Source organism: Trichosurus vulpecula, chromosome 2, assembly GCF_011100635.1.
Source record: "Trichosurus vulpecula isolate mTriVul1 chromosome 2, mTriVul1.pri, whole genome shotgun sequence".
Lineage (NCBI taxonomy): Eukaryota > Metazoa > Chordata > Mammalia > Diprotodontia > Phalangeridae > Trichosurus > Trichosurus vulpecula.
Genome location: NC_050574.1, coordinates 62802402 through 62814067, shown reverse-complemented (window position 1 = coordinate 62814067; position 11666 = coordinate 62802402). Strand labels below are relative to the sequence as shown.

The 11666-nt window shown below is 44.7% G+C and overlaps 1 protein-coding gene across 1 annotated transcript; it reads left to right on the top strand.

Annotated features, from left to right (window-relative positions):
• The first annotated feature begins 609 nt into the window (after positions 1-609).
• PTAFR (platelet activating factor receptor) lies at positions 610-2045 on the top strand. The gene has a single exon (XM_036746162.1). It carries the CDS (start codon positions 624-626, stop codon positions 1656-1658), a length of 1035 nt encoding a protein of 344 aa, XP_036602057.1. The 5' UTR covers positions 610-623; the 3' UTR covers positions 1659-2045.
• The last annotated feature ends 9621 nt before the right edge of the window (positions 2046-11666 follow it).

Sequence of the window (11666 nt, the reverse complement as noted above, 5' to 3'; positions counted from 1 at the left end):
AATATATTATTTAAAATATATTTTGCAAATATATTTCCTTCACTTCCTTTACCCATTGAGTCTTCTCTGGCATCAAAGATATGCATGTGTATGTGTATTTATGTGTGTATGTATATATGTATACACACAATATGTTATACATAATATATGAGATATATAGTACATATTATATATAACAAATGTTACATATATTTATTGTTGTTGAGTAATTTTTCAGTTGTGTCTGACTCTTCATGACCCCTTTTGGGGTTTTCTTGGCAAAGGTATTGGAGTGGTTTGCCATTTCCTTCTCCAGATCATTTTATAGATGAGGAAACTGAGGCAAACAGGGTTAAGTGACTTACCTAGGATTACACAGCTGGTAAGTGTCTGAGGCTGGATTTGAACTCAGGAACATAAGTCTTCTTGTCCCCAGGCCCAGCGCTCTATCCGTTGGGTCACTTAGCTGTCCATATATGAATACCTATACACACATGCATGTGTGTATCTCTGTATCTATATACATATATTTAAAAGAATGCAAAACTTGAATTTTTAACTTCTTATATTATCCTTAATAAGTAATAATCTGTAATCTTTTAGGCCCAGAAAAGTGTTGGTCAGCTGCCTCTTTCTTGTTCAGAATGGCGGATGAAGAGAACTCCCGGGTGGATTCCGAATTCAGATACACGCTCTTCCCTATTGTCTATGGTATCATCTTTGTGCTGGGCATCATCTCCAATGGTTACGTGCTGTGGGTGTTCATCAGCCTCAACCCTGCCAAGAAATTAAATGAAATCAAGATCTTCATGGTCAACCTGACAGTGGCTGACCTGCTCTTCTTGTTTACTCTGCCCTTATGGATTGTCTATTATATTAATCTTGGCAACTGGATCCTCCCCAACTTCCTGTGCAATGTGGCAGGCTGTCTCTTCTTCATCAACACTTACTGTTCTGTTGCCTTTCTTGGGGTCATTACTTACAACCGCTTCCAGGCTGTGACAGACCCCATCAAAGCAGCGCAATCTACCACACGCCGCCGGGGCATCATCCTATCCTTGATCATCTGGGTGGTGATTTTGGGTTGTGCTTTGTATTTCCTCTTCTCGGATTCCACCAATGTTGTTTCTTTGAAGGAAGGGGGAAATGTAACCCGCTGCTTTGAACATTACGAAGAGGGAAGCATCCCTGTCCTCATCATCCATGTCATCATTGTGTTTTGCTTCTTCGTCGTATTCCTTGTGATCCTGGTCTGCAATGTGATCATCATCCGAACCTTGTTGGCTCAGCCCCTCCAGCCCCAGAACAATGCTCAAGTTAAACACAAAGCCCTCTGGATGGTTTGTACCGTGATGGCTGTCTTCTTCATCTGCTTTGTGCCCCACCACATTGTCCAGTTGCCCTGGACCCTGGCAGAGCTGAAGATAGGTTTTAAGGAAAGCAACCATGTCCATCAGGGCATCAATGATGCCCACCAGGTAACCCTCTGCCTCATGAGCGTCAACTGCGTCTTAGATCCCGTCATCTACTGCTTCCTCACCAAGAAATTCCGAAAACATCTTTCAGAGAGGTTACAGAGCATGAAAGGGAGTCGCAAATGCTCTCGTGTCACTACAGACACGGGTGTAGAAGTGGTCGTGCCCCTCAATGACTACCCCATCAATCATGTGAACAATTAGGCTGTGGCTCCTCTGACCCAGTGTCAAGAACCATTGCCCTGCAGAGGTTCTGCTGGGATCCAGGAAGGAAAGAGAAGGCACTCCACCTGAGCCTGGACAGCACCTTCTTCCTTGTCTCTTTGGACAACTACAGGTCAAGTCCGAGTGGAGGTGAGACAACTTCTCCAAACTAAGCTGGGAAGATCTAAATCTTGCCCAAACAGGATGCTCCCTCTTCCCTTAGAAAAATACACTTGCTTTTAGGAAATCCTACTCTCCTCAGCTTCCAGGATCATGTTACAGAATCTGTATGCACTAGAGTGATGGTTCCCACTGAGTGGTTTGCAAACCCTTTGGGGGTTCAGCTTGATGGTGTTAAATAGAGTGCCAGACCTAGGGTCAGGAAGACCTGAGTTCAAATTTGGCCCTAGACATTTACTGGCTGTATGACCCTGGGCAAGTCACTTAACCCTGACTGCCTCAGTTTCCTTATCTGTAGGATGAGCTGGAGAGTGAAATGGAAAACCACTCCAGTGTTTTTGTTAAGGAAACCCCAAATGGGGTCACAAAGATTCAGACACAACTGAACAACAACAACAATAACAACTAGTAAATCATTTCAGGATATTATAACTAGTATATAAAATTACTGTGGGGATTCGCAACGCATTATGTTGTGTGTTCATGGAGCAAAAAATATTGGAAACCACTGCTGTAGGGAAAATAACACTGGATTTGGTGCCGTGGGACCAGGGTTCAAATCCTGGCTCTTCTACTTGTGGTCTTCACAATTCTGAGCCAGTCAATTAACCTCCCCAGGCCTTAGTTTTCTCCTCTGGAAGATGAGGGAATTAGACAAGATGACCTCTGAGGCTACCAAATCTGTGACTCTATGATTCCCATTCTGTGAGATGATGCCAGAGTCAAGGCTGGACCCAGAACTCCGGTCTTCTGATTCTTTCCCCATTCAATGACTAGATTACTCCCTGTGAATCCTCAACATCCTGCCTGAGGAACCAACATCTCAATAGGAATATCCTGTAATCCTCTGGGGGACAGCTCCCATAAAAGATGGCTCTATGAAGGGCTAATTTGAACTGGTGGATGGAGCCCACAGAACAAAAGGAAGCACTGGGAATTACCCCCGGTTGAAATTTTCCTGTTGGTGATAGGGAAGATGATAAACTGACTTCTTTATTCTGCCCTCCTTGGAGGCCTGAACCACATTTCTCATGGGGAGGGTCTGGGGGCTGCCACTCAACTTACCCAGCTAACAAACTCTGATGAGGAAAAGAATTGAACCAGATGAATTCTATGGTCATAAAATCATAGACTTGGAGAGCTCTGTGAGTCTGTAAGCCATGGAGTGCCGAAGGTAGAAGGAGTCTGTCTACTCAGCATTTGTTGAGAATTTATCAAGTATATAGTGGGGAAGAATAACGGATTTGGAATTCCGTTTCATTCATGTTCCAGTCTCATCTTTACCTTTTTGTGTGTGACTTTGGGCAGATCACTTAACCTTTGTTCCCTCTTCTGTAAAGGCGGATAATAGGACCAGCCCTGTCTATATCACAGGGTTGGGTTGTGGTTTTTTTGTTGTTGTTGTTTGTTTGTTTTTTGAGCATCACATTGAAGTGAGACAACATCTGTGAAAGCATTTGTAAATCATAAAGCCCAATGGAAACACACTTGGATGCTTCTGGACTTCCAAAGATTTATGATTTTATCTTCCTGGGGATTCCCACTCCCGTAGTTTGCAATCCCTTCCATGCTTGTATGGACAGTTTCATGAGTTTCTGTGGCCTCAAAAGGTCAACATCCAGTACCCAACACTCAGGTAATGTGCCTTTCCAGCCTTAGCCAGGCTAGTTCTGATTCGACAGATGCATAATCAGTCCATTGAGACTCTACACTCAAAGCCTTTCCAGTTTGGTACGACCAGCCAGTGCTTCAGGAAACAGGTTCACCTTCACGCCATGATAAGGCTCTAGAGGAGGACAGACGTGTAAGGCATCAAAGGAATAAATTGACCCTAGGCACACTCCTGAAGTGAGTGACATTGACTCCTTCCCAGATGCTGAAGTGGAGGCCTTTTCAGAGTCCTTGTTTCAAGAGCAATCATGGCAGGAAGGGTAGAGATACGGCAACTGGAGACTGGAAATCCATCCTTCTCTTCCACTGGGATAGATTGACCCTTCAAAGCCCATACATAAAAGTCCAGTTCAAAACAAATGGACAACTGAAGCCTTAGCGAGACCTTGAACAATGCCTGTGGTGTGTGCATGTGTGCATGCGTGCATGTTTTGCATGTGTGCTTATGTGTGTGTGTGTGATGCCTCCATGTCAGGGGACATCTATTGACCCCATTCCTCCAAAGCGTGGCTTCCCTCCTACCTCATTGCCTGGGACCATGTCCAGACTCTGAATGCTGTGTGGTTTTGGGGGCAGAGGGGTAGGATGCGCACTCTACTATTGAATCCAGTTGGCAGATGCATACAGATAATAACCAAATGAGATTTCCTCAGATAAACGTAGGGGAAAGAGCACTGCGTTTAGAGCCAGAGGACCTGGTCCTAGGTCTAGGGCTGGATTTAGGCCTTAGGAGAGGAAATGGACTCCAGTGAGGGGACATGACACAGGTACTAAGCAGCAGAGCTGGGATTCTAACCCAGGTTTTTAAATTCTAAAACTACGGCTTTTTCCACTTTGCCACACCTTCTCTTTGGATCCCAGCTCCAATTCTGTCTGTATAACCTTGGGCAAATCTACCCCTCTGGGCCTTGTTTGCCTCATCTATAAAAATGAACAGGTTAGGTTAGGTGATTCTTGTCGGGCCAATCAACCACAAAAATCCTTGATAACAGTTACATAAACTTTAGTGATTTGCAGGCCCTCGTATTTAGAGGTACTTCTCCTATGGTTTAGATTAGACGGTCATTGATGTCCCTTACAACTCTTGAATTCTGTGCTCTTTCTTGCTTTATGAACTGGATGTGCAAAGGGGACTTTTGGCAGGGATGCGCCGGTAAATGTTTAACAATAGGCTCTTTGGAAGAAAAATGTATACACCACATACTTTTAAGTGTAATGTGTGTTATTAACATTTCCTTCTTCACTTTAAGTTGAGACAATCAACAAAACAACAACTCAAACCCTGATTTCTGACTTATAAATGCTCTCATGGAAAATTTAACAGTCTGCCAGCCAGCCCATTAGAACTGGTTCCAGCATGGCCTCTGGGAAGTCTTGGGTTATAATCAGTCAATCGATAAGCATTTAAGAATCTCCCGTGTGCCAGGCACCTTACTGCTCAATGAGGATACGGATACAAAGGAGAGAACAATCCCTCCTCTGAAGGGCCTCACATTTTAAGCCCTGAGAAGGCAGGGCCTACACAGAGAGCACTGGACTTAGAGGCCTGTGTTGGAATTCTGTCTCCGACATCGGCGAGCTGTGTGATCCTGGGAAAGATGCTCTGCTCCTCTGAGACTGTTTCCTAAAATAAGAACATTGGATTTGATGGCCTCTGGAAGGTTCCTTCCAGCTCTAAATCTATAACCCTACGCTGTGGGGTCATGTGCCTAGGCAGGGCAGAGCTGGTCAGGGACAAGGAGAAGAGATTGGGAGGAGGACGCCGGGTCTCCTACACAGTCGGCATACAGCCCATGACAATAGACCCAAGTGGAAAATGGGCTGCCTGCCGGAGTTCCAGAAGTTTGTGACCATCCTTAATACTGCTGCTACTTTGAACCCTGCTTCTTTTCCCTGTGTCACATAAACATTGGATGTTAAATAAATATATTTTTGATAAGCAAAACAAGATCCACTTTTTTCTTATGAATACTTCTCCATCCAAGAAGGAGCTCAGCGGTGGGCTCAGGCTGGCCAGCTGACACAGCCTGGAGCTTTGGAGACTGACTGAAATGATCAGATCTGAAGTTGATGATGATGAAGTGGGGTTCTTTCTAGGAAAGCCCCTGAGCCTTCTTCCCCCAGCTGATTAACCTCTTCCCTATCCCCACTCCTATATCCGTGTATGTGTGTGTGTGTGTGTGTGTGTGTGTGTGTGTGTATAAGGATGTGGGTATTATGCTGGGATGGAATTGAACAGAACACTTGTCTGTTTGGGGGTTAGAGGAATCCCCATTTGGCATCTGAACTCTCTGAAGTCACCAGGAATCCTTGGAATCCACAGAGGCCTGGGGTGGGGGGTGGCGGTCAGGACCAGCCAAACCCTCAGCAAAGCACAACTGTCTACTGGGAAGAGAGTTGACTCCATCACCTATAAGAGAAGAATGCCTTTTGTCCTTGATCTGCTCAGGGACAGAGTTCCCTTGGGACCCTAGTCAGTCACTAGCCTTACGGGTCGTACCCAGGTTCACAGCCTAACTTGCCTTTCACCTGGATTGTGGCGATTGCCTTCCAAATAGGTCTCCCTGCCTCTCCAGCACTATCCCTTTCAATCCCAGTCTACACAAGCCACCAGATTAATCATCTTATTGAATAGGTCTGATCTTACCACTTTATTTCTCAAAAAACTTCTCTGTTCCTCTTCTCCTCCCACCCCCATTTATGTGTTAAAGACTGAAAGACTTACCACAAAGCGGTGCCACCCTATGTTTACAGTCTTATCTCATAGGATTCTCCTTAACGTGTTCTACGCTCCAGTCAAACTGAATTATTCATTTGTCCTATGATTTCCTGCCTCTGCAATTTATGCTCATTTAACTAGAAGGCCCAATTGTGTACCTCTGCCAGTTGACAACTTGGTCAATTTTCAAGGCCAACGTGTCAGTATTCATGGGAATGGGGCACAGTGGGGAAGGGGCAAGGGAGCAACAAGCGATTATTCTATGCTGCGTACTGTGTTAATTGCTGGGGAAGTGGATCAAAGCAAAAAGAAAGACTGTTCCTGCCCTCAAGGAGCTTACATTCTAACAGAAGGGAGAAGACACACCAAAGAGTGGAAAAGGGGGCTGTGGGAGGTGGGGGCTGGGAATTGAGTGGAAGTTCAGAAAAGTCAGAAGCTCAGCCCGGAGGAGAATGAAGGTTGGCCAGGCTGGGGCCCTCCCCAAGACAGTGGGAAGAACTCACCAAAGAGAAAAAGGGGTGGCTTAGGAGAGAGGAGATGGAGAATGAGACAGCGACCCAGGCACTGCAGCAAAGTCGAGGAAAATCAGGAGCCAAAGGAAAGAGGCCAAATTGCTTAAGCAGGAGATCTGGCCAACTGGCATTATAACGACTTCTATTTCTATAACTCTCTGGTGTCGGCAAAGAATCTCACATAGATGATCTCACTGGATCCTCACAACAACTCTGTGGCGTAGGTGACGTTACTACCTCCACTTTATAGATGAAGAAATTGAGCAAACAGAGGTTAAGTGACTTGCCCAGGGTCATATAGTTAATTAAGAGTCTGAAGCTAGATTCAAACTCAGTTCTTTCTGACTGAAAGTTCATCATTTTCTCTGCTACGCCAGGCTTCCTCCTTACATAAACTTATCTATATTATAATAACAGTGGCTCACATGTATATAGCATATTATGTATTATTTCATTTGAGCCTCACAACAACCTTGTAAGGGGTCTCATATGCTACAAGACACTGTTGGAACGGATAAAGTGCTGGATTTAGAGGCAGGAAGATGGGGGTTCTAACCCCATCTCAAAATAGCAACTGTTTTTTGTTCACAGCCAGAAACTCCAAGGGTCTTCCCCTCCCATACTGATATCTTTCTGATGGTAAATTGAGCTATCTTTTGTCTCAACCCTGATCCAGCCCTCAGTCGCTGAATGCGGGTAGCCTCAGACAAACTGAGACCTGGGAAAGACCTTAATTTAGAAAGGCCAAGGTCACTTACTGCATCCTGGGCCATGGCCAGTTGTCTTGACCTTTGTCTTTCTGCTGGACTTTGATGACTGTGGAGGAGACAGTGAGGCTGATGACTTTGCGCAGCTTTGTCCCACTCACGTCCACTTCACACGCAAGTCAAGACATCCCTCTTGATCCTCTTCTGGAACGAAGGACAACAACAACCTAGTACTTGTGTGATCCTGGAAAGTCGCTTAATATCTTCTCGAATCTCAGTTATTTCATCTGTAAAATGGGGTTAATAATAAATATAGTACTTGGGCCACAGAGTTGTTTCGAGACTCAAGGGAGAGAAGGCATGTAAAGCGTTTTAGAAATTTTAAAGCACTATGTAAACGTCAGTTTTCATTATCGTTCCTTCTCTCTTTCCTAGAATTATTAGGTTCTGTTGTGGGAAATGGCAACTTCTCCCTCAGGTTTATGAGCATCGGTCCAGCCTGACCAAGGCAAGAGCATGGAAACTGAGGCCAATTGAATTAAAATCCTATTCCGTGATAAATAGCTTTTCCCTGAATAGATATCATAGGAGGGAACACTGGTGGAAAGAGAGGTTAACCCTCACGCTTCCACACCACCTCTTCTATACTTCTCCAAGACTGGACTGAGAGAGGTAGGTGGGTCCAAGAACTTTCCCAGAATTCCCCTAGAGGAACAGAGCCCAATTCCAAGTTCACCGGGGGGAGATGCCACAAGGTGTCAAAATCTAGAGAAAGTCCCAGAGAAGTGTAATCTACCAGCTTCTATACTTTCTTGTCAAATCAAGGTGGAGGTGTGAATTTAAGGATCTTGTCCCCTGAAGTTTTTTCCCCTCACCTCCTATGCACAAGATCTCTGGGACACCTCATCCCTTTCCCAACAAGAAAAATGGTTAATCATATTTATCTCATCACAGGAGTCTCATAGGGCAAGCTAGGTGGCACAGTGGGTAGAGCACCGGCCCTAGAGTTAGGAGGACCCGAGTTCAAATCTGGCCTTAGACACTTCCTAGCTGTGTGACCCTGAGCAAGTCACTTTACCCTGATTGCTTCCCTTCCTCCCCCACCCTGCAAAGAAAGAGCACACTTAGCACTGAGAGAAAGGAAACAGATCAATCAACCAACAAACATTTATTAAGTACCTACTGTGTGATTTAGCTATCAGTGAAGGATTAAGATACCTCAGCTCACATGTGTCACAGATACTTATCTGGAATCTAGCATTTGGCCCTCCTCATCTCCAAGGGGGGAGAATCTGCTTTCTGCCATTGTGGGGAGGAAGAGGGCCATAGTTTTGTGCTTCCTTCCCCTTTTGTCTATTTCCAAAAGGAAAGTTGGGTTAGAATTATATCTATCTACCATACCTTCTAGGGTTACAACAAGGGGTTCAGGATAAATGCTACTTTCCCCAACCATTGTCAAGGTGTAGTAGCAATTTAGATTTGAAGATCTTTCCCACCCGTTAAAAGGGCATGCGACCAGCTTACATCACAGGAAGCCTCAGTCACATGTGGTAGGAGGACCTTCGTGACAGAAAAAGGAAATTATGTCAGAGGAAATGCTGGGAGACAGAGAGAGAAAAAGAGAGAGAGAGAGAGAGAGAGAGAGAGAGAGAGAGAGAGAGAGAGAGCAGTTACGGCTGTTAATGGCCGCTGTCATGATAGCTAGAACTGAACAGACTGTGACTTAGCTGTACTGTGAGTCTGTCTTTAGGAAGACCCCAGCAGGGGATCAGAGAGGTTTTGGGATGGCGAGGCTTCATGTTGTGATGTTGTGTATTGAACGTTTATTGCTGTGAAAGACTGGATAAACGGCTTGTGGGATCTGGTTTTCTGGGATCTGAATAAATGGTTTACTTCTTCTACCTTCTACGTGGAGAGTCTTGTATACTTTGTAATACAGAACCACATAGGCACTTTGACAATTATCATCTACATTCCTATTATGGCCTTACTGATACACGAGGGAAAGGTAATGGCTAGCTCACTATCACCAGCTTAGTTACTTTTCACTAAACACTGCTTACACAAAAGACCATCACCAATAGTTACTATGCTGCTTCATAGAAGTAAGTAGTAAATAGAAATCTGGGGTATTACACTTATCCCTTCCACATTTCAGTTTCAATATATCTTGGGTCAGTATAAGAAACTAAATGGCACTTTTTTGGTGGTTTTGTGGAAACCACAGATGACACTCGAAGACACAGAAAAAGTTTAGAAACTCAGAAATGCATAAAATATATGTACAGTAATATATAATGTCAACCCAAATTTTACAATAAGGTACTATGAACACCCCAAAAAAGAAAAAAAATGCTGACTTCTCTGGTATGAAGGGAAGGCCAAAAATTTTTACATGGATTTTCCAGATCATGGGGGAGCCAGGCTGTGTCCCTGACCCCCATGATGTGGAAGGGATAGCTGTATATAGATTAGACCAGGCAAAATAATACACAAGAGTAGATGGACTTTTTGGCACTGAGATAAAACTCACCACCAAAGGAGAAAGAACAATCTCTCCAAGGGGGAATTTGTTCTTAGCAATCTCTTGGGTTGCAAGCATTAGAAATCAAGAGAAATGTTGGGGACCAGATCCCTACACGTCTGTGGCTCCAGGGAGATCTGTCTATATTTAAAAGTCTATACTTGCTTCTCTCAACCACCTCTCTCAGAGTCCTCTTCTTGTTCATCCTTTGTTCTCCAAGAGGACCAATGACATTAGGAGGGTGACGTCTTGCCTTGCAAGTGAATTGGGTTTAAGCGAGGCAGAGCTGTGCAAAGTCATCAGCCCCACACTCTCCTCCAAAGTCATCGGAGTCCAGTGACGAGACATAGGTTAGGACAGCTGGCAATAGGCCAGGACGCAGTGGGAGGCGTTGGCCTTTTTAAGCTAAGCTCTTTCCCAGGTCTGTTTGTTTGAGGCATCACCTATTTAGTAGTTAAAGGCTAGGTAAGAATTGAGGCAAAAGATGGTCTACTTTACCTTCACAAAAGAATCAATCAGGGAAGGGAAGACCCTTAGAGTTTTTCTAATTATCCCCAGAGGTTCCTTCTCCATTGACAGAGCTATGCAGCATCTTACAGCTCATGAGGTGATCTGTCTTTCTCTGGGCATAGTTTTAGAAAACTGCCCCAGACTTCAGCAGAATTTGGGTAACACTTGAATTTTCCCTCCTAATTATTTTTCTATTCTGTTTTAATTAAATGCTTTGCTATTTGGTTTATGATTCCTGCCTGTTCTGCTGGTTGAGAATGCACTGGATGTGACCATATAACTTCCATCCTGAGCCCAAGCAGCCATGTGACGCTGGAGTTGAGTAGGATACTTATTATAGTCAGTAAAGTAGGACAGAGTGAAAGAGAACTTCTCACATGTTGTTCAGTCATTTCACTTGTGTCTGACTCTTCGAGACCACACTTGGGTTTGTTTTTTTGGTAGAGATACTGGAGTGGTTTGCCATTTCCTTCTCCAACTCATTTTACAAATGAGAAAACTGAGGCAAACCAGGTTAGGTGACTTGCCCAGGGTCACACAGCTAGTAAGTGTCTGAGGCCAGATTTGAGCTCGGGGAGATGAATCTTCCTGACTCCAGACTTGGTTCTCTATGCACCGTGCCACCTAGCTGCCCCAGCTCCTGACATAGGATTTGTGGAATTTCCCTGGGCTACTTTCCATAGTCCCAAGACTCTGGGAAACGACTGAATGAAGTGGTGAATGATCATAGTAGTATGGTTAGAAGCAGATTTAAGAAAGCCAGATGATGGGAAGGGGATGGTATATCTCTCCTTTACTTGGTGGGGGTAGGGAACCATTCAGGGAGAGCCTGTGGACTGAAAGTTCATACTGCTGACACACTACCTAAGTCAAGCGACTTGAGCTCCCCAGATCTCAGTTTCTTCATCTGCAATATGAGGGGGTTGGGACTAGGTGGCTTCTGAGCTTCCTAGAAAGATGATGCTCAAATCTGTATATCCATTCCTCATCTCTCTCGAGCTCTAGTCCCACATCACCAGCTGCCCATTGGCCATCCCCTAGGCATCCCATGGAGAACTCATCATTTTCTTCCCCAAACCCACTCCTCTTCCTAACTTTCCTATTGCTTTGGAGAACACATTCTAGTCACCCAGGTTCACAACCTTGCTGTCTGCCTTGACTTTTTACTCTCATTTACTGCGCCCC

Coding starts and splice junctions, on each gene's coding strand:
- PTAFR (XM_036746162.1), top strand. CDS start 624: ATGGCGGATGAAGAGAACTCCCGGGTGGATTCCGAATTCAGATACACG.